A 23,414-nucleotide genomic window follows, 5' to 3' on the forward strand; every position below is an offset into this window, starting at 1 on the left:
CCTCAATGCCGACGCGTCTCCGGAAGAGTTTGTATCGGCGGACGACCAACTGGCGACATGTGAATTGCGCACCGTCCAAGACATCATTGCAGATGTTACCGCTGAAAAGGAGAGCGACGACGATGACAACCAAGACGCCGGAGATTGCAGCAGCGATCGTCGGCCATTAAATACTGACGGTGCTCTCGAAGCTTTGGACGGGCTTCGTGGCTTTGTCGCGTCTGCGGAGCTCAGCGAGGAAACTGCTACTCGTTTTTACGAGTTCCAGAAAAGCTTGCTGCAGGACCTCGAAAAGCAAAAAGTGCAGCGCAAAGTGACGGATTATTTTAAAGTGCTTTAATAAAAGCAAGTTCTGTGCCAAGTATGTATTATTCGCGATCTTTTGGAGTCCGTTTTGGATAATACGATTTTTGGATAATACGTTTTTATTTTCGGTGCCCGTGAGAATCGTATCAACGAGATTCCACTGTACATTGCTTATATACTTGAACGCGTAATACCGCTGTATTGAGACGAAGCTTACTTTCTGAAACTGGTATTACGCAATCTTTTAGACCCTGCCGTGATTGCTGTGCTTTGACGCCATCAGCGAGCATAACGAAGGCAAAGTCAGCGCCATTGCCGACAGCGGCAAATCCTTTAAATGAAAACCACGGCACCGAACAGCAGGAAGCTTCATAGTGAACGTCAAAGCAGCTAGGCCTAACAATACCAGAAAATGACTGCTACGGCTCCCTGCAGATCAGCAAGTGAAAGCGCTGGTTCGTGGCTGCGAAATAAGCGAAATGGCGACAATGGCGGCTTCCATTACTGCTGTTTCAGACCTGCTATCACTACAAAAAGTCTGAAAAGTCGGACGGCGAATGGTTTCAGTGTTCGTAATTTCAGAGGTACATATAATTGGCTCTATGGCATACGTGGCGGAGACGCAACGGCGTCCTAATTATCAATTTATCAGGCATGTCTGAAAAATCGGTCATTGACAGTACCAAGAACACTCAAAATCAGTTCAGTGGAAGCCAACAAGGTGAAAAAATAAGAGAAAAATTTGTCATCGACCCAAAGCTTTCTTTCTGAGAAGCCCACAGGGGTTTTCTCTGTAGCTTTGGCATCTGTCGGGTGGATAAAAATTTACCGTGTCATATACCACGAGCATATTATCACGTGAACATGAGAGGAAGAACTATAACTGAAAAAGTAAAAGGATTGTAAAGGGTAGGCCTAAGGAAAATGTACACACTCGTAATGCAGCAATGAAATTCAGCTGTGCTTTTCACTAACAGCTTTGCCAGGCCAACTCAACCCTAATGTCTCCGTGTGTGTGATAAGCTTCAGGAACAAGTCAAATGAAGAGTTTTGATATCGCTTGAAAATCACATTTGTGGTGTTAAGCACATTTTGTTTAAAACGTAGCTGCTGTGCCTAGTGTACATTGCAGCTTTGATAAATTAGCGTTTTTGGGAATACACAGTGGGGTGCTCCTTGAGAAAATTTGTAAGCCCCAATTTGATATGAGTTATCTGCACAGCACATGAGACGAAAACAATAGATACCTTCAACAAGCGTGACAAACCTAAAACTGCTATTAAACAACTCCGACTCACTGGTCATGCCAGAATATTTTTTATAAGACCCTTTATGTAGTTTTACATTCCACAGTTACACTGCAGATTAGTATGTGGAAGGCTGTAGCAGAAGCCTAAAGATAATTTTGACCACTTGGTTTTCACCACGTGGGTTTCACCACTTGAGCCTTTAGGCACCAAGTGTATGTAAGTATCCTTGCATTCTACCTGCACAAGAGTGCATAACAAGGCTTGTCGCTGGGCTGGTTGGCTCATGGTATTAGTAAAATTAAGAGAGTGCAATAAAGGACACAGACAAGGCTAAACACCAGCTTGTGATGCTTTTAATTTTAATGTGTCAGGTTTCAGCTGACATCCACGGCCTCATATTCAACAGTGCAATGCCTGCCACAGCTTCACAGTGCTTTGAGGGAGTGATTTGCTGATTTGGTTTAACATCTGAAATGCCCATAGGAGTAATGAGAGATGCTGTAACACAGGGCTTTGGGTTAATCCTAACCACCTGGTGTACTTTAACCTGCACCCAAAAATTGGCATGCAAGTGCTTTTTTTTTTCATTCCTTTCCCATCAAATTTCAATGAATACATTGGGAAATTAAACCCACGACCTTGCACTCTATAGCCAGTCAATGGCTATAGCACACCATAGGCAACAGACCACTGCAGCGGGTAAGACTCACACAACATACTATCATGCCAGAATTACATTCGAATCAGAGGGAAGGAGAACACCTCTAAGGACATGTACTCCCAACGAAAGCCGATGACAAATGCACTCTCACTCCAAAACTAAGCATCTGTGGATGAATGACACCAACATCGCACAGTCGTACCTTGTTATAGCAAACGTGGATATACGGAATTTATAAAGTACCCAAACACTCTCTGATATTTCACAACATCCACAGGCATTTTTAAAGCTCTCTATAATTTAAGGGGACGCATAACATACATATATGCCAAACTCTCCAGAAACGAATACATTTGCTCTAGACACACAAGGCAGGTTTCTTCGCAGCACACTGGGAGTCGACAGGGGCATGATAGGTGCAAGCCACTCACTCGTGCGAGCATTCATAAAATTTTCGTGTCCAATGCACCAAGAGTGCCACTCTCAGCATAGCAGTGCCAGCACATGGCCTCTGAGATTGGATGGTGTGCACAGGAGCTGAAAATGTTGGAGGACACACCCACATGCACTTTCCAATATCACAGGTCCTGTCTGGAGCTCTACTAGCATTGTTACTTCTGTGTAGCGAGGTGGGTGTAGTTGTGCATTGTTGAGCATTCAGCATAGTGGAATACCCTAAGAAGCAAAGAATTATAGGTCGGTTCGATTCGCAAGCACCACCTGAATACACTATACTAATACACTGAATACTGAATACACTATACTAATGGGCGACTTTAATGCCAAGGTAGGCAAGAAGCAGGCTGGAGACAAGGCAGTGGGGGAATATGGCATAAGCACTAGGAATAGCAGGGGAGAGTTATTAGTAGGGCTTGCGGAACAGAATAATATGAGGATAATGAATACCTTCTTCCACAAGCGTGATAGCCGAAAGTGGACGTGGAGGAGCCCGAACGGCGAGACTAGAAATGAAATAGACTTCATACTCTGCGCTAACCCCGGCATCATACAAGATGTGGACGTGCTCGACAAGGTGCGCTGCAGTGACCACAGGATGGTAAGAACTCAAATTAGCCTAGACCTGAGGAGGGAACGGAAGAAACTGGTACATAAGAAGCCAATCATTGAGTTAGCGGTAAGAGGGAAAATAGAGGAATTCCAGATCAAGCTACAGAACAGGTATTCGGCTTTAACTCAGGAAGAGGACCTTAGTGTTGAAGCAATGAACAACAATCTTGTGGCCATCATTAAGGAGTGTGCAATGGAAGTCGGTGGTAACTCCGTTACGCAGGATACCAGCAAACTATCACAGGAGACGAAAGATCTGATCAAGAAACGCCAATGTATGAAAGCCTCTAACCCTACAGCTAGAATAGAACTGGCAGAACTTTCGAAGTTAATCAACAAGCATAAGACAGCTGACATAAGGAAGTATAATATGGATAGAATTGAACATGCTCTCAGGAACGGAGGAAGCCTAAAAACAGTGAAGAAGAAACTAGGAATTCGCAAGAATCAGATGTATGCGTTAAGAGACAAAGCCGGCAATATCATTACTAATATGGATGAGATAGTTGAAGTGGCTGAGGAGTTCTATAGAGATTTATACAGTACCAGTGGCACCCACGACAATAATAGAAGAGAAAATAGTCTAGAGGAATTCGAAATCCCAAAGGTAACGCTGGAAGAAGTAAAGAAAGCCTTGGGAGATATGCAAAGGGGGAAGGCAGCTGGGGAGGATCAGGTAACCGCAGATTTGTTGAAGGATGGTGGACAGATTGTTCTAGAGAAACTGGCCACCCTGTATACGCAATGCCTCATGACCTCGAGCGTACCGGAATCTTAGAAGAACGCTAACGTAATCCTAATCCATAAGAAAGGGGACGCCAAAGACTTGAAAAATTATGGACCGATCAGCTTACTGTCCGTTGCCTACAAACTATTTACTAAGGTAATCGCAAATAGACTCAGGAACACCTTAGACTTCTGTCAAGCAAAGGACCAGGCAGGATTCTGTAAAGGCTACTCAACAATAGATCATATTCACACTAACAATCAGGTGATAGAGAAATGTGCGGAATATAACCAACCCTTATATATAGCTTTCATTCATTACGAGAAAGCGTTTGATTCTGTCGAAATCTCAGCAGTCATGGAGGCATTACGGAATCAGGGTGTAGATGAGCCGTATGTAAAAATACTGAAAGATATCTATAGCGCCTCCACAAGCACCGTAGTCCTCCATAAAGCAAGCAACAAAATCCCAATCAAGAAAGGCGTCAGGCAGGGAGATACGATTTCTCCAATGCTATTCACAGCGTGTTTACAGGAGGTATTCAGAGACCTGGATTGGGAAGAATTGGGGATAAAAATTAATGGAGAATACCTTAGTAACTTGCGATTCGCTGATGATATCGCCTTGCTTAGTAACTATGGGGACCAAATGCAATGCATGCTCACTGACCTGGAGAGGCAAAGCAGAAGAGTGGGTCTAAAAATTAATCTGCAGAAAACTAAAGTAATGTTTAACAGTCTCGGAAGAGAGCAGCAATTTCCAATAGGCAGCGAGGCACTGGAAGTCGTAAGGGAATACATCTACTTAGGGCAGGTAGTGACGGCGGATCCGGATCATGAGACGGAATTAATCAGAAGAATAAGAATGGGCTGGGGTGCATTTGGCAGGCATTCTCAGATCATGAACAGCAGGTTGCCATTATCTCTCAAGAGCAAAGTATATAATAGCTGTGTCTTACCAGTACTCACCTACGGGGCAGAAACCTGGAGGCTTACGAAAAGGGTTCTACTCAAATTGAGGACGACGCAACGAGCTATGGAAAGAAGAATGATAGTAGTAACGTTAAGGGATAAGAAAAGAGCAGATTGGGTGAGGGAACAAACGCGAGTTAATGACATCTTAGTTGAAATCAAGAAAAAGAAATGGGCATGGGCAGGACATGTAATGAGGAGGGAAGATAACCGATGGTCGTTAAGGGTTATGGACTGGATCCCAAGGGAAGGGAAGCGTAGCAGGGGGCGGCAGAAAGTTAGGTGGGCGGATGAGATTAAGAAGTTTGCAGGGATGGCATGGCCACAATTAGTACATGACCGGGGTTGTTGGAGAAGTATGGGAGAGGCCTTTGCCCTGCAGTGGGCGTAACCAGGCTGATGATGATGATGATGACCTGAATCAGTTCACGACGTGTTTCACCCGGCCATATGTCTCAGTGCTTTAGCAATGGCACCCTCTGAACATTGACTTCAAAAGGTGCAGGAAAGGCACAGGGCTCGTCCACGATTTTGCTGCACCCTCTCTACTGTCGGTGTTGACGTGGTGCAGAAATGGAGGTGCGCAGCAGACGATGCAGCATACAGGTGCAAGTGCCGTTAATACCCCGGTTCTGCATGTTGTGTCGTGTTTACGCAAGCGCAGGGAGTATTTATGTTTTAGAAGCCAATCGTACGTGCAGTTCGAGACCCTCAAACTAATGCACACCGTACATATTAGTCAAACAAAAATAATACTTGCACCACGTCTGCCCCATGGCATACGTTTCGAGTGTCGCACTGTGCCTGCACTGCAGAAATCGAGCTGCATAATTTCTGGACTTCTCATACACCACCATGAACTAGTTCCGAGTGATGCAGGTGAATCGAACGGACGTTCTAACATACACAGCTAAGTCGCACTAGCTTTAACTAATTTTCCTGTGAAATATTACATAACAAATTTTGGCTATGCAAAACTACATAAAAATATCGCACTGCTTATAATATAACGATGTTTGATTGTACACCACTGTGAATGTGGAAAAGAGAATGTGCCTTCTGGTTCTCCTTGTTGTGCTCATATTTTATTCTGGCATGATCTGGCATGACGGTGCAAGCAAATTACCATGACTGCGATGAACAGTGCACTTTGCATACTCTCTTTCTTTTGGCCACCAACTGCATCACATGCTGTTGATGCCTATCGTGAAGCAGAACCCATGCTTCGGCTGCCAAGGCAGACCATTCAAAGTGCGAAGCACCTCAAACCACTCCACTTTTTCCTACCACCTGCATCACATGCTGTTGATGCCTATCTTGAAGCCCATGCTTCGGCTGCCAAGGCAGACCATTCAATGTGTCAAGCACCTCAAACCACTCCATGTCTAGGAGTGAACAGCTTACCGGCTTATCTTTCTAATCATGCTGCACACCACCCGCACCATAAGCTGATAACATCCATCTTAAAAGGCCAACTGCAGCAAAATTTCTCTTTGGTTAAATTGGTTACATATGAGTAGTATAGATACACCACTGAAGCAGTCTTGGCGAAGCTGCAGGGCACGTAACTGGATAATTTTTTTATCAATGGCTTTTTAATAGCAGCTAAGCCGGCGGCAGAAGCAAGGTGGTTGTTAGCAGATGTGCTGCGAATCCCAGCACATTGCCTCCAAGAAATTGAGCCTGCTGCGGAGGTCACCTGATCTTGGAGGTCTGGCCTAGGAATCACGCTTGTTAATAACATTCCAGGCTCTAAAGCATTTTCATTTTTGATAGCTTTTCATGATGCATTTCATGAGCATCAAATCTTGCTTGGAGGCACCTCAATCGCTACACTGTCAGACACTAGGCTGCTTAAATGGTCCAAATACTTGCTGCAGCTGGCCTCCAAAGTGCAACCCACGTGCTTTCCGTGCTGAGGCCGATGTGCACACACGTGCGAAGTGCATCAAACCGCCCCTGGGTCTATGTACAAACGGCTTACCGGCTTACCTTCCTAATCTTAGGCTTAAGCCGGTTCCATACAAGTTGGTAAACGCGCCGGTACCACCACTTTGACTTGTAGAAAACTGAACTCCGGTGGTAACACTTGCGGTGAGTTATCCTGCTGGCGACACCGACAATCTGTCACCGCGGGACAGAATCGCGCAGACAACAGGAAAAATTTGAGCGACGGTTTTAAACAGGACCCTACTTTTACAGTTGACGTCCTTTAATTCGATCTTGACAGGACTAACAAAACTGATCGAATTATTTGGTGGGCCGCATTAAAAATAAAAAAGAGCATAAGAATGTTAAAACCTACCGCTGCGTCATTTAGTTGTATTTTCGTGATTTCGACGCGCCACTGAATCAAATGCACTCCCACATTTTATGACTTCATAGTACGAACAATGTGCACCCAAATTCTTGGCACATCGGATGTTTGAACACATTAAAGTGTAGCATGACTCTGATTATGACAATCGCATACTATAAGCTGAAACCTGTAGCATTCATCTTGACAAAGTGGAATTTTATTTACATTTATTCTATATCATCTCTAATCTTAAAAGGTTTTTATTGTTGCAGACAGACTGCAACATGTCGTCCTCCATGCTGTCCACTGTGTTTGATATTCTGGATTTGTTGTACGACTCCGCAACAACTGCGAACAGGATGGTGGCCCTACGCCTACACTAACCACTTTGCTAATTTATTCCGTGATACATGCAAGTCTCCGAAGTGGTGAAAACATGCGATACAACACTGCTGCTACTACTTATCATGTAAGGTAACTTACCATATGAATGATTATATTAGTAATTAAATCCTAAAAGCAGCGAGTCGCTGTTGCCATGCCACGCAAGAACTAGTTCGGCCGTGATGTTGTGTTGCAATGGCAATGACGCTGGCTCCAGCAACAGGCTATTGCTAAACATCACGAATGCAGTTTCAGTTTCGTATATGACTGTATGATGTAGTAAATTTACAGACCACGCGGAAAAAATGCATGCATTACAATCAGCTGAAACAGTAATAATTCATTGTGAGCAGCTGGTCTCACTCTGGAATCTCCCAAAGGCAAACATGAGTTTTCTAGAAAGGGATGACGCGTAATTGACGTATTAATTGGCCGTAAGCAGTGCTGAGACAGATGCTGCTACTATTGGAGTTACAATTATAGTTACAACTGTAAAATCTCGATGACACTAATCTCTCAGGATGACAAAAAAAATTCTAATTACCCCAAATTCGTAAACCTAAAAATTAAAGAAAGTCTGGAAATTAATGGACTTGCGGCAATGAAATGACCAATGTGATCAAAATTTTCAATTCTTTATGAATTTCTTTTTCATATCCTAAGACCTTCTTTCATTTAATGGCAAACTATTTGGAAGAAATACGCAGCAAAATTTGTGAAAATTGCACTTTTTTCGTGTGTTGTCTTCCGAGATTGGGAAGAAAAATATACGCAGAAGTTCTTGGATTTGTCCAAGTATGCGAAGGCATTGTGCTCATCTTCACGCAGCTCGGTGTCATTGCCAATCTTATGAAACTTGATCTGACCAGTCCAAATGACAGTGTTGCAGCGACAGGAACTGGTGTTGATGGCAGTGCAAGGTGAATTGATAATGCAAGCAAACTACTGCAGGTGGCAGCACCAGGCGCACTGATGACGTTCTTATCATTATAACCGTCATTGCTCTTTAGCGCCTTATCTATCTGCATCAAACCATCATGAACCACAATCAACCGCACTCCGGCTGCGGTTGCGTCTGGCGCGGCCATGAGTACCGCATCTTGAAAGTGATCTGTGATGGCAACTGAGAGCACCAACTGCTGACAGCCTCGTGCGCTCTGTGTTCTCACTGCTGAGTTCACATTGAAGTGAGAAGCAGCATGAAGGTGAATTCGCACGTGGCTGCGGGTGCCATCTTGACAGCGATTGTCTTACGGGGCAGATGGATAGTTTTCTCGTTGGGTAAGCACAAAAATGCTCACACACTTAAAATCAGGTTTTGAGAGGTGCTATCACACCACTGATCGCGCGAGCGCTGCTTTTCGTTGACGCAACCCAACCTTCTTGATATTGCCAAAAGAACGAGAAATCGACAATTCAGATCTGCAGAGGTCTATTTCTTGGTGCAGAAATAAAAGCAACAAAAAAGAGCACAGAAAGGGAAAACTAGCGTCACAATTCATTATCGCAGTCATTTAGCGCGCAGGGAGTGCTCCTATTGGCCGACGCTTTAAAAACTCGTAAAACCTTATGAAAACAAAAATGTGTTGGGACTACAGAAAGCAGGCAGCGGTTTATGTTGTCTAAGGCACAGTAAAACCTTGGTAATTCCGATTTCATGGACTGGAACAAAATGTTCGAATGAACCAAATGTTGAATAATCTAATACACAATTGCAGCCTTTCCACTGACTTTGCATCAAATCAATGGGGATTGCGAATTTCTTCAGTAAATAAAGGCAGGTTGATGTAGTAAGCATTCGTCTGTTGTTTTTAAACAAACACTAGACAAGTGCTTACTAGATTAACCCAACCTTATCTACTGAATAACTCCACAAACCCTGTTTCTACTTGACAAAATGTCAGCACAGCAGCTGCAATTATCATCCCCTTGCAACTGATAAGCGCTCGCAGCAACGAGTGCCTTGCAGCTTCTTTCACAGTGTGGCTGTAGTGTGAGACCGATGTCTTCACCTGAGCAAACGTGCTTTTCACTACTCCGTGCCAATATACTGATTATTTTTTTTGACAATGAGCTGGTCATCAACAGATCATCCGTTGCGACGTAGCCGCCGGGTTTGATGCCAGTGCACAGGCTACAGTGGAATCGTTCTTCATCCTCAATGGCTTTTGCCAAGTTGGCGAAATCGCAGGTGCCTTGCATTGAATCGAAACAAAATTACTGCTCCTTGCAATTGTAGAGGATGAACCCAAGTTCACAATCGACGCTATCGCAGTATGGCAAACGACACAGTTCTGAAAGCATGTGGCCAATGCGGTATCATGTGCGCCATAAGTGCAACGCAAAGGCGTGAAGCGTACCTGCATTGTTCCTGTCATTTCCATACGGTTCCTGCTACTGACTATGACAATGCGGACTAGGCAGCTTTGTTTTGACTGGACACTAGCACTGTTTTCGCTCTTTTACATAGTTACACCACTCCACACTCTGTGAGCTCCAAAGGCTGCTCAAATTAACTGGTGCATGGGCAAATTCATCTGTGTTAACGAGTTTGATGCCATTAAATAATGCATAAAACTTGCCGGGGCCTGAGGGACAGCCCAAGTTATCTGATTTTCCTAATGAGTGACTGCTTAATTAATGAGATTTCATTATAGTACTTTTCCTAATTAAACATTCAAAAAGAAATTGAGACATTGAAGTGATCAACAGTGGTTCTACAAGTATTACACCAACACCAACCTGGACCCAATGTCATAATGTTGGTTCTGGGTAGAGGGTTCCCCTCAAGGCTCATAGTGGCTTTTGCAGAAAAAAATTCAAGTGCTTTCCAGGGCTTTCAAGGTACTGACAAAGCATTTTGCAGTATTAAAGCACTATAATACCTCCTAATTTGATAACAAAAGCTGTCTTAAATAACCAGCCATTTCCTTTTTTTGCATATACAATAAAAATTTCACGGAGCATAAAAAGAAGGTACTTAGCAAGTTTTTCTGGCCCAAATCGTCTCAAGCTGCCACAAACAAAGTGGTTTTCTACTGCAAATACTGTAATCAAATTGCATCGACTTCAACTTTAACTTGCACAGACCCCGTGGTTAGACACACAAATAAAATCCACTGAGCTCAGCTGAAAGCAAAATTCAGGGATTTTTATGCATGCCATGAAATTTAAGGACTGTTTTCAAAGTCTTGAAAACAACAATTTCACGTTCAAGGGTTCCTAAGAGAGTTTACAAGAATAACTATGAACCACTGTCGATCACTTCTAAGCAATAACATAAACAAAAACACTTCGTATTTTAATCTTTAGCTCACTCTCGGTCTTCTGCTTAAAATTTCTGCATCTCTTTTGTTCAATAACTCCTGAGCGCATAAAAAGCCCAAGCGCTTTCGCAACCATGAGATGTCAATGAGCAGGCAATCAAACGAAAAACACACAGCAACTTATCTAAGATTGGATACAAAAGAAAATGTGTTCTCGCATACCTGGAGAAAGAAGAGCGGGTGCTTTGGAATGCCGTACTGGAAGGGCCAGACGTTGTCGAGGTACCACAACAGGAGTGCATAGATGAACACCGACGCAAGCATGATGAGCACAATTTGGCCGAGTGTCACATTGTCTGCGGGCACTGCCTCAGTTCCCAGGTTACTCCATTTGGCACCAATCCCTGATGGTGCACAATTTTGGGCAAAAAGACGACATGAACCACAGTAGAAGATGAAAAAAGGCAGCCAATATTAGGGCTAGTTCGTCATTTACAAAAGCAAATAAGAGCTCATAAATGAGGCACATGAAAAGACATACAAAGGTATCTTAAGCACTTTGTACATCTCCCCTCAATACGTGCCTTGTTTTACACCAGGGAATTGAGGGCTAAATATTGATTAATAGACATATGTACTCAAGAAAAGCTTAGAAATTAATTGTTCTTCTGAATTAAAATGTGTAACCAATTATGGATGGTAGTAAGGTTGGCAATGAGCTTTATGTTCTCATTAAAGAAAAGGGAAACGCTCCCATCAACTGAACTACTCAACCACCCACATCCCAGATATTCTATGGCAGTACAGAATTAATTAGAAATTCACATGGCTGGTGGTGCCAGATTTTGCCTCGAGGCAGTATTGTAAGAATCTCTATCGAGGCCAGCCCTTCTCTGAACCTCACCTTGACCCTCTAGAAAAGAGATCAGGCGGAAAGCCCAGTACAGGCCACTGTTGGGCAGCAGGGAAGTGGACAGCTTGGCATTACGGCTGACGCTCATGTAGCGATCCGTGCCGAGCGGGTCCAAGATGGACGTGGGTAGGCTGTAGCTGATGACCCAGCCCACCGTAGAGAAGATGACGCCGACCACAGCTATGGGGCAAAGAAGAAGAAAGAAGGAACATTGAGTGCAAAGTTACAGAACATGAGGACTACGAAACTATGTCATGCTGAGCACCTCCTAAAGCGACAATTAAACAAAGGCTGGAAAAAGTCATGGGAACTGAGGGACTGCAGTTCTAGCTTGTAAAAGCCTTTTGAAGTCAAGGAAAAGTATAGGGAAAAATTAACGGTGTTTCTTGAGTGAAATGGAAAAATAATACAGAAAAGGGAAAGTGGAAGGCAACAACTTCCTGCCAGTGGAATCCAAACCCCCAGCCTCCGCATTACCATGTGATGCTACACCAATGGAGCTATGACAGCAGTTGTCCCCTCTCCAATTCTGTTCATATTTGTGTACGTATACAAAACACAGCCCTGGGAGTGCTAGCCATAGGAGACAGCCACAGCAGTAGCTCAACTACTAGAGAACTGCATGTGTCATGCAAAGGTTGTGGGTTTGGTTCCTACTGGCAGCAAGTTTTTTTTAAACTTTTCTTTATACTTTGTAGATTAAAAAAAGACAGATTCAATTTCTCCGACGCTTTCCCTGGCATCAGTTCATTTGCTTCTGGGTGTTGTTGCTAACATTTATGCAGGATGTGCAAAGTGGGACCCAAGATGCAAATGCCACAGCGAGCAGCCTTTGCAGCTACTGTATTTACTCGATTGTAATGCACATTTTTTTTCACGATTTGCACTGCTTGAAGTGGAGCCTTGCGTCATATCCGAATAACAGTAGCACTGACCAATTTAAAACAAATATTCTAAATCACATGGTTGTTTGCACTACATTGGCAACCTCTACATTTATGTCTCAGTCCAACTCATAGGCAAGTCGGTTAAAGTAAAATCGTGTTCTTCAAATCGATGCTTTTCGTTGCGCTTGCGACTGGTGTTACAGTTACGGTTCTGCATTACCATGTGCCCTCTTATAATTTGACTCCATTCATTCATGACCTAATGGCAACACAGCAGATCCAGCATTGTGCCCGCTTCGAGAGATGGACCATTTCGGTGGCTGAGCAGCTGGAAACTCCATGGCAGCTTGGCTACTTGATGCCAATGTGTCTACAATCCACGTATGGCAGGGCCAGCAGGAGGTCCTTTCAATGTGAGACTGATTTGAAGGGCTCTGTGGAATTCGACATGACCTATTACAGCCTCCCGAATGAAATGGTGTGTGGTCTTTTAAGAAGCGCTCTATCTCATATGAGCTTGGCGGTGCAGAAGCTGACTTGGTTCTTGAGCGATCGGTTTCAGATAGTTTCGCTTTTGCGGGACTTGGACTGTCTTGGCACCGAACCCTCCGAAGTACATGGCTGACAATGCTCTTGGCACTATGCAAAGGTAGCGAGCTTGGCCCAGTGCCGGGAACACTGTCGGGGATGTGTTCAATCCCAAATCATGCAAAATTTTGCGAAGTTGAAACTGTTTGAATACTGCCCAAAGAAAGCTCTGCCTCCTCCTCAGGTGACAATGAGTGAAGAGAACTTGTCCCCAAATTGCGATTCTTTGAATAAAGGTATCACTCATTTTTCCGCTTAATTTCACGTTACATTCGTGGTTTTATTCTTTTATTTCATGCGACTTGGAAGTCACTACTCGCACTACAATTACGGTTGCATTTCGTTCGAGTAGATAACGCATGTGTTACGGTGGCTTCGTGGCTTAAGCGTTCTGCTGTTGATCACGAGGTCCTGGGCCAGATTCTAGGTCGCCACTGCCAAATTCCGACTCGGCCAGAGCACAAAAATGCCCAAGCAATGAGATTTTGGCAGGCGTAAAAGAATACCAGGTGGCAGCACACTTGACGTCAAACATTTAGTAAAGCAGCATACAGGGCTAGTTAGTGCACGTTCACAGTAGGCCACACAATCCCCCTTCATTCGTTTTGTTCCCTGCCAAAAACATAGCGTAAGTATAACTGTGGATGCAAAAGGTGTCCAATGAAGTCTCACCGCTGTTAAAGATAACGGTGAACAGGAGCAAGAACAGGATAGCCGACGTTGCATAAATGAGGCAGATGAACAGGAGAAGGCTGAAGTCACTGTAGAGGAGGACCGCCGCCAGAGGCGCGACAGGTATCTTGAAGAGGATCAAGCTGATCGTCAGCGTGACGGCCAGCACCAGGAAGCCGCTGGCGAAGGTGCCGATCCAATAGACCCAGTCACTCAGGCCCATCATACGCATCAGTTCCTGCAAACCAACATGTGGGAAAACAGAGTTGCCAGTTTGAAAGGTTAAGCGTATACAGAACACAGGTACGTGTGGAGTAAAAAGGAAGACACAACAAGAAGACAAAAGGAAGCACAAAGAAGGAAGACACGAAAGCTATCTACGCAGGGCTAATGGGAAGGCAGTGGCATGCACTTTCAACAGATATCAGTTTGGGCATGACAGTTCTTTATGAAGGATACTCAAGGTCTGGCCAACAGATGGGCAGCTGTAATTACTGATATGGTACACTTTCGCCATGAGACACACCTCTTCATTCCTGCGTCTGAACAGATCTTCACTATCTGCCCAATATGGGGCAGATTTACATTCACAATAGTGCAGCAAAAAGGTTAGATGACTTTGCTGAGACATAGTTACTAGCACTAACAAGACTAACGGAAAAACTTTTTTCGGTTAGTCTTCTTAGCGCTAGTAACTGTCTCAGCAAATGCATCAACTTTCTGCGTTAGATGACGTTCCACCAATCAACGTGCTCATTTAATCTCTGATAGAAGGCAACAACCTGTCTGCCCTATTAAAGTGGCCAGAACTAAAAGAAATTTTATAAAATGTACACTGATACAGCACTACGGTGATTTCTGTGTTTTGCATGCCTAACCCTTTAAACCATTGATCCTACCAACTAGCACTGCACAACACAGTTTCCTTCGCACAACTTATTTTCCTACAAGCATCTTAGTTTCCAACTTTACAGCAGGCACCACCCAAATTGGTAAACTACTGGCTGGCCAATTGTACAAGCCATCTGTACTGGTCACTTGTACAACTATCCACTTGTACCGAGCGCTGAGGGTACACACTCCACTGCACCATACTGAAGCCGGCAAGTAAAAGCACATTGTAGATAGGCCATTAAAGTTTCTCTCTCTCATTCATTCTTTCATATATACATAGTACTGTTTCCGTACAATGCCATGATGATTATGATATGTGGTTTTTTGTGGCACAAGGGCCAGGTTTGGCCAAAGAGCGCCATGACAAGTGGTAATGTTGACGATGTAATATGGAAGATGTGACTTGGCTGTAAAGTGGCCTAAAAATATTCGCTGTAAAGTGCGTAAAATTAACTTGTTATAAAATTATGGCGATGACAAATGGCGAATACTATGAACATTAAAATCCATCGTAAAAGAATGATGCAAAGTAGAAAAATATAGGATGTTAAAATTACTTGGAGCACTGCTGCCTCGCCAGGGCCCTTGAAACACAAGGGCCTAGAGGCATGTGCGATACGAAAAAGCTATCGCAGTGGCATCCTCTGAAGAGAGGACCCGCTACGAACATGTGGGGCTAAAAACATGCAAGACAACATCTTTCAGAAAACTTAGGACTGCGTTGGTGTCAAATAAAGGTTCTGGGCCGAGTAACATGACAGGATGAAGGGGGATGTGCTGTCGGTATGCTAAGGGAAAATGTTTCTTTCTTTCATATTCGGCTTTCCGACACTCCAGGAGGACGTGGAGGACGGTCAGCCTCTCCCCGCATCTACCGCAGGTTGGAGGATCATTTTCAGTGAGTAAATAGTTATGCGTGCCAAATGTGTGTCCTATTCTGAGACGACAGAATAGGACATCTGTTCGGCGTGATTTTGTTACGGAAGGCCAGAATCCTAACTGTGGCTTTATCACGTGGAGCTTATTATTTGTTTCCGCGTCCCACAGGCGTTGCCAGTGGTTGCGTAGTTTCCTCCGTAGAAAGGGCTTCAGATCTGTGACAGGAACGAAGTAGTGAAGTAGTGCCAACTAGAGCTGGCACTACTTCATCTAGCACTCTAGACTTGATCCTTGTCACTGAACCAAACTTAGTACATTCTTTAACCTGTTTCCCAGGACTAAGCGATCACTGTTTTTTGCATTTTTTTGTAACAGGCCCCGTTAGATGTGAGAAGAACAATGCAAAATTTATTAGAAACTATGCGAGCGGGGATTACACTGCAATTAATAATGAGCTTGCAGTATTCATTGATGGCTGTATACCAGAATTTTTCAGCCGTACCGTGGAAGAAAACTGGAACTTGTTTAAAAACAAAGCCACGTCCCTTGTCGCTAAATATGTGCCATTGCGCAGACTTTCCGTAAAGAAACGCTCTCCCTGGTTTTCCACGAAACTAACAAGACTGTCAAACAAGAAAAAACGCCTTTTCCGTATTGCAAAACGCAGTCGAACATCTACTCGTTGGAGTGATTATTCTAGTGCGCTGCATGCTTATCGTACCGCATTAAAAGAAGCGAAGGATGTTTTTTTTAATACCTATCTACCTTCACTCCTTTCTACAAATCCGTCAAAATTTTGGAGCACTGTTCAAATAAACAAGAAAAATATCATATCTCTTACAGATACGAATGGTAACACCATGAGCAATGCAGAATGTTGCAATGTCCTAAATGACACTTTCGCGAAATCTTTTTCTATTTGCTGTGTTGATACAGTGCCGCACATGCGCAAAGAAGATTTTTTTCCCATGGATCCACTTGTTGTCAATTTTGAGGGGATTTTGAAGTTAATTGAAGATTTAAAACTATCGTCTTCCTGTGGTGCCGACGAAATTAATTCTAAATTTTTGAGGAATACTGCTGTCTACTCCTCTATATTTTTTATGTATCTTTTCACCCAATCTATTGAGTGCTCAACTTTGCCCGCAGACTGGAAGGTGGGGAAGGTGGTCCCTCTGTTGAAATCAGGTAACCCGCATTCTCCTCTCAATTACAGACCCATTTCACTTACCAGCGTGCCTTGCAAAATCCTTGAACACGTAATATTTTCCAATCTTGTCTCATTTCTTGAATCCAACTCTTTCTTCACTTCATCTCAGCATGGCTTTCGCAAAAACTACTCCTGCGAAACACAACTAATATCGTTTATACATAACATTTCTTCCTCTTTAGACAAAGGCCAAGTTATTGACTGTATCTTTCTAGATTTTGCGAAAGCGTTTGACAAGGTGTGTCATCACTTACTGCTTCTTAAACTTAGTACTCTTAATATTGACCCTAATATTCTGAAATGGATAGAATGTTTTCTCAACAACCGTACCCAGTTTGTAACAGCTAACAATTCCAAATCCCCGCGCTGCGCCGTGAAGTCAGGTGTTCCTCAAGGCTCCGTCTTGGGACCGTTATTATTCCTAATTGATATAAACGACTTACCTACCGTAGTTAATAGTTCTATTAAACTTTTTGCCGACGATTGCGTTCTATACCGTGAAATAACTAATCAGCATGATAACTTTATTCTTCAGAAAGATCTAGATAACATTTCAAGGTGGTGCTCACAATGGCTAATGTTCTTAAATCCGACTAAATGCAAAATTATGTCTGTCTCACGTCGCTCGAACTCACCAACTCCTTTCGGCTATATTATCAATGAAACTAACCTTGAGCACGTAACTTCCTATAAATAACTTGGAATCCAGCTAAACAGTAATCTTTCATGGCATGCGCACATCGAACATATCACGAACAATGCAAACAGATCTCTTGGCTACATTCGCAGGAATTTCTCAAAAGCCCCACCCCATTTGAAGTTACTGCTCTATAAAACACTAATTAGACCGAAGCTAGAATACGCGTCATCTGTGTGGGACCCTGGTCAAAAAACACTAGCAGATAACATTGAGTCAGTTCAGAACAGGTCAGCACGATTCATCCTTTCTAATTATTCCCGCACATCTAGCGTTTCTTTAATGAAGTCGAACCTTGGCCTTATTAACTTGCACATTCGAAGAAAAATTTCCCGTCTCTGCCTTTTTCAAAAAATCTTTTACCAAAACAGCTCGCTTAAACAAGACTTAATTTCAGAGCCTTCGTACATGTCGTCGCGTCTTGATCATCGGTTTAAAGTCTCCATTCCTTTCTGTCACACAAATGTTTTCTCTGACTCATTTCTGCCGAAAACCAGTGCCGAGTGGAACCGCCTTCCCCCTTCCATCGCCTGCATCGAGGAGGCATCATCTTTCAAGACTGCAATAACTGATTATCTTTTGAATTTATCACCTTAATACTAATAATTGTTTGAGCATGTATTTTTTATTATTATTGTACCCACCCCCCTCTGTAACGCCCTTTTGGGCCCTGAGGGTACTGTAAATAAATAAATAAATAAATAAACTGCAGTGGTGGGATTAGCAGAATGCCATGCAACTGACGTGGCCATCTGGTCCGCCAGAACATTACCTTCGATGGCCCTATGACCTGGCACCCAGCATATAATCACATGCTGGTTAGATACATATGCTTTGCATAAGACGGAATAAAGTTCGATTATGACAGAATTTTTGTGCTTACAGAACGATATCAAAGCCTTCACAACACTTAGGGAGTCAGTATATATGACTAATTTTTTGAGTTTTGATTTCCTAATATGCTTCACGGTCGACAATATTGCGTAGGCCTCAGCCGTGAAGATACTAGTTTCCGGATGCAGTACGTCAGATTCCGAGTAGGATGGACCGACGGCTGCATAGGACACCCCGTCGTGTGACTTCGATGCGTCTGTGTAGAACTCCGTGTAGGAGTGTTTGTGTTGGAGTTCCCGGAAATGCATTTGGATTTCAATATCTGAAGCGTGCTTTGTACCTTGAACGAAAGATGTGTCGCATTGTATCAGCTGCCACTCCCAAGGAGGTAGCAGCTTGGCTGGATGCATTAGGCGAAGCTCGAGGAGTGGAACATGCATTTCTTCACTAAGCTCCCTCACACGCAGCGAGAAAGGCTGTCTTACGGAGGGACGATTGCGAAAGAGTGTAGCGTATGTCATCTCGTTAACAGTATTATAACACGGATGTTGAGGATTAGAGTGGACTTTCAAAAAATATGTTTGGCTGATGTATGTTCTCTGGATATGAAGTGACCACTCATTCGATTCTGCATATAAACTTTGTATGGGACTCGTTCTGAAAGCTCCAGTGGCCAGACGGATTCCTAGATGGTGGACCGGATCTAGCATCTTTAGCGCGCTCGGGGCTGCAGAATGATAGATCACGGCACCATAGTCTAGTCGTGATCGAATTAGGCTCTTATAGATATTCATTAGACACTTCCTGTCACTACACCACGTAGTCTGGGATAGAAGTTTCATTAGATTCATTGTTTTCAGACATTTTTGTTTAAGGTGTTTAATGTGGGGGACGAAAGTGAGTCTATAGTCAAGTATGACACCTAGAAATTTGTGTTCCTTGTTTACAGGTATCTGCTGTCCAGACAGTTCTAAGCAAGGATCCAGGACCAGGCCTCTCTTTCTTGTAAACAGAACACAAGAACTCTTGTGAGGATTGATTTTAAATCCATTCTTCTCTGCCCACTGTGACACCTTGTTCAAACCATGCTGTACCTGTCTCTCGCAGACTGTGAGGTTGCAGGATTTAAAACCTATTTGTATGTCGTCTACGTAGACGGAATAGATGCACGAAGCACGAAGGATGCACGAAGCGTGTTCATCTTTACGACAAAGAGCATGCAGCTGAGTACGCCACCCTGGGGTACCCCAGTTTCCTGTATAAATGTACGTGACAGTGCAGGACCTATTTTCACTCGAAATGTACGGTTCTCTAGGTAGCTTTCTATAGTATTTAACATATTCCTGCGGATACCTAGCGCGGAAAGGTCGCGCAGGATTCCGTACCGCCAGGCTGTGTCGTACGCTTTTTCCATATCCAGAAATACAGATAAGAAAGATTGCTTGTGCACGAAGGCATCGCGAATGCTCGCTTCGATCCGCACAAGATGGTCGATTGTAGATCGCCCTTCACGAAAACCACATTGAAATGGGTCAATCATTTTACTGGACTCGAGGAGATGCACGAGACGGCGATTGATCATTTTTTCAAATACCTTACAAAGGCAACTTGTCAGGGCTATCGGGCGGTAACTTGCCACTGAGGAAGGATCTTTGCCTTGTTTCAAAACCGGGATCACAATGGCTTCTTTCCATGCAGTCGGGAAGTATCCCGCAGCCCAAATCGTGTTGAAAATTGTGACTAGTGTAACTTGGGTGTCTTTATGTAAGTTTTTGATCATTTCATACATGATTCTGTCAGATCCCGGGGCAGAGCTCTTGCATGCGCTCAAGGCAGCTCTCAACTCGGCAATGCTAAAAGGACAATTGTATGGTTCATTCTGTTGACATTTTCTCATGAGTGGCTTACATTCTTCTATTTGTTTATATTTCAGAAAGGATTGCGAGTAATGGTTGGCACTTGACACGCTCTCAAAGTGCTCCCCAAGTGAGTCCGCCTGATCTTGTAGGGTATCGCCTTCTGTGTTTACCAAAGGGAGTGCATGTGCTTGTCGCCCTCTTATCCTATTGACCCTGTTCCAGGCTTTCGCCTCATCTCTGAACGAGTTAATACTTGATAGATACTTCTGCCAACTTTCTCGTCTGGCCTGTCGGCGGGTTCGCCTGCCTTCGGATTTTACTTTTTTAAAGTTGACTAGATTTTCTGCAGTGGGAGAAGCGCGTAGCAACCCCCACGCCCTGTTCTGTTTTTTCAAGCGATCCTACAATCGTCGTTCCACCATGGGACACGCCGTTTGCAGGCCAAGCCTTTTACTTCTGATATGCATTTATATGCGACATCTATTATGAATGCTGTAAAAAACTCCACTGCAGCGTCAATTCCTAACGAAGACAGGTCAGCCCATGAGATACTAGTTAGAGATCGAAATTTCTCCCAATCAGCCGTCTCAATCTTCCACCTAGGAGCGTATGGTGGATATTCGTTTTCTTTATATGATCTTAGCAGTATAGGGAAGTGGTGGCTACCGTAAGGGTTGTCGGTAACTTCCCATTCAAGTTCAGGCAGTACAGACGGGGAGACTATACTAAGATCTATTGACGAAAAGGATCGGTTTGCAAGAGAGTAATATGTGGGCTCTTTCTTATTGAGAAGGCACGCTCCAGAAGAGAAAAGGAACTGTTCAACAAGGCGACCTCGCGCATCTAAACGAGAGTCGCCCCACAGGGAGCCGTGCACATTGAAATCGCCAAGAACAGCATAAGGTTCTGGCAATTGATCGATCAAGGAGTGAAATTCATGTTTGTTCAGTTGGTAATGCGGGGGTATGTAAAGGGAGCAAATGGTGATGAGTTTGTTTAGTAGGACAACTCGACCCGCCACTGCTTCAAGGGGCGTTTGTAGCTGTAAAGGTTGACATGCAATACTTCTATCAGTAAGAATCGCAACACCACCCGATGATGCGACGGCATCATCGCGATCTTTGCGAAACGTAAGATACGTACGGAGAAAGCTTGTGTGTTTAGATTTTAAGTGTGTTTCCTGTAAACACAGCACTTTTGGATTATGTTTGTGGATGAGTTCTTGCAAATAATCAAGGTTTCTAAGGAGACCTCTGATGTTCCATTGGATGATTTGTGTATCCATGTTTAAGGTGAATTGGTGCTGTGTTTACGGAGACGGAGTGGATGCCTTATATTACAGAGCCCTTTCGAGGCCCTGTAATAGGTGTTTTGTTCTTTCTGAAGCGTTCGAGCGATTCTCGACGCTCCTTAGGCGTTTGCTGCGCCTTGGGGACAGGTGTAGTGTCCATTGCCTCGTGTGAGGCACCGGACAAGCGCTCTTGCGAGCGAGAGGTTTTCAGAGGGAGTCCCGCCTTGGAGGGCAAGACCCCTGCGCCCACCAGCCCGGAGGTCGATGGGGTTCCCTGAGGGATTTGGCTGCGCTGGACGTTGCCAGCGCTGGAAGGGGCCTCGGAGGTTGGGGCAGCCTCGGCTGCACCCACCTTTGGGGTGGATGGTCCCTTCTCCTCGGTTGGCGGAGCAGCGCCAGCTGCAACCGCCGCGGGGGCAGATTGCGTAACTGCCGACTCACTGCCTGTGGGTCGGACAGCCGCCGGAGGCCGTTGTGACGCTGCCCCCTTACGCGCCACATCGGCAAAGCTGCTCTTAGACAGGTATGACACCCACCTACGTGCCTCCTTGAAAGATATATTTTCTTTTACTTTGATTGTCACAATCTCTTTTTCTCTTTTCCAGGACGGGCAGGCGCGCGAGTATGCGGCGTGCTCGCCATGACAGTTGACACAATGTGGAGTCTTCTGGCATGTTTCAGAGGAATGTTCAGTGTCACTATACTTGGCACATGTCAGCCGGCCTCGACAGTTCTGTGAACTGTGGCCGAACCTTTGGCACTTAAAGCATCTGAGAGGATTGGGCACGTATGGCCTAACACGAAGTTTGATATAACCGGCCTCGATGGACTCGGGGAGGGCACTTGAACCGAAAGTGAGTATCAGGTGTTTCGTATTGATCTCTTTACCGTCTCACCTGATCTTAATTCGCTTAACATTCATGACATTTTGTTCACTGAAGCCCTCCAAGAGTTCAGCTTCAGTGAGCTCTAGCATGTCATCGTCCCAGACAACGCCTCGGGTAGTGTTCATGGTACGGTGCGGGGATACTGTTATTTGGGTCTCCCCAAAAGAGACAAGTTTCGGCAGTTTCTCGTACTGCTTCTTATCGTGGAGCTCCAAGAGAAGATCACCACTTGTCATTCTCGATGCCTTATATCTTGTTCCAAAAACTTCAGTTAAAGACTTCGAAACAAGGAACGGTGAAGTGTTGCGCACTAGTTTGTCTGGGTTTTCCGAGTGAATAACATGGTACCTAGGAAAGTTCTGGACTTCTCGTCCGAAAAACTGGAAGAGGTCTTCGGTGCACCCTCGCTTCTGAGGGCGATCAGGTAGTTTAGGAAAAGCGTTTTCCATAAGTACAGTTGGCATTTCGGCCGCGATGCCGACCACCCACCATGGAGGCCAACAAGGGGGACGTGACAGAAGTTCCTGCAAGGGAAACCCTGCCAACGCCAGCCGTACATCGCTGCTATAACCAAATACAGCATAGCCAAGGCTGGCTAGCTACACAAGGTTAACCCTTGCCGCCGGGAAACTAGGAAGTGAGGAGAAGTGAAGAGAAGACAGGAAAGATGAAAAAGGCAAGAGAGAAAGACGAAGATTGGAGAGGAGGACAGGAAAAGGCGACTGCCGATTTCCCCCGGGTGGGTCAGTCCGGGGGTGCCATCTATGTGAAGCAGAGGCCAAAGGGGTGTGTTGCCTCCGCCGGGGGGCCTTAAAGGTCCAAGCACCCAGCATCGGCTCAACCCCCAGGATCCCCTTTTCCCCAGACACGG

General features: G+C 44.5%; 1 protein-coding gene across 4 annotated transcripts in view; it reads right to left on the minus strand.

Moving 5' to 3' along the window:
* LOC139050587 (phospholipid-transporting ATPase ABCA3-like) overlaps positions 1–23,414 on the minus strand; it is a 110,655-nt gene that overhangs the window by 62,843 nt on the left and 24,398 nt on the right. For 3 of the 4 annotated variants that reach the window (XM_070527150.1, XM_070527149.1, XM_070527148.1), the window contains exons 6-9: positions 13,993–14,230; positions 11,837–12,025; positions 11,155–11,336; positions 6,976–7,107 (exon numbers count right to left, since the gene is read on the minus strand). In XM_070527150.1, coding sequence (XP_070383251.1) covers positions 6,976–7,107; positions 11,155–11,336; positions 11,837–12,025; positions 13,993–14,230 — 741 coding nt within the window. The remainder of the gene's footprint in view (positions 1–6,975; positions 7,108–11,154; positions 11,337–11,836; positions 12,026–13,992; positions 14,231–23,414) is intronic. The other variant, XM_070527151.1, reaches the window with a different exon arrangement.

This window comes from Dermacentor albipictus, chromosome 10 (assembly GCF_038994185.2).
Source record: "Dermacentor albipictus isolate Rhodes 1998 colony chromosome 10, USDA_Dalb.pri_finalv2, whole genome shotgun sequence".
Lineage (NCBI taxonomy): Eukaryota > Metazoa > Arthropoda > Arachnida > Ixodida > Ixodidae > Dermacentor > Dermacentor albipictus.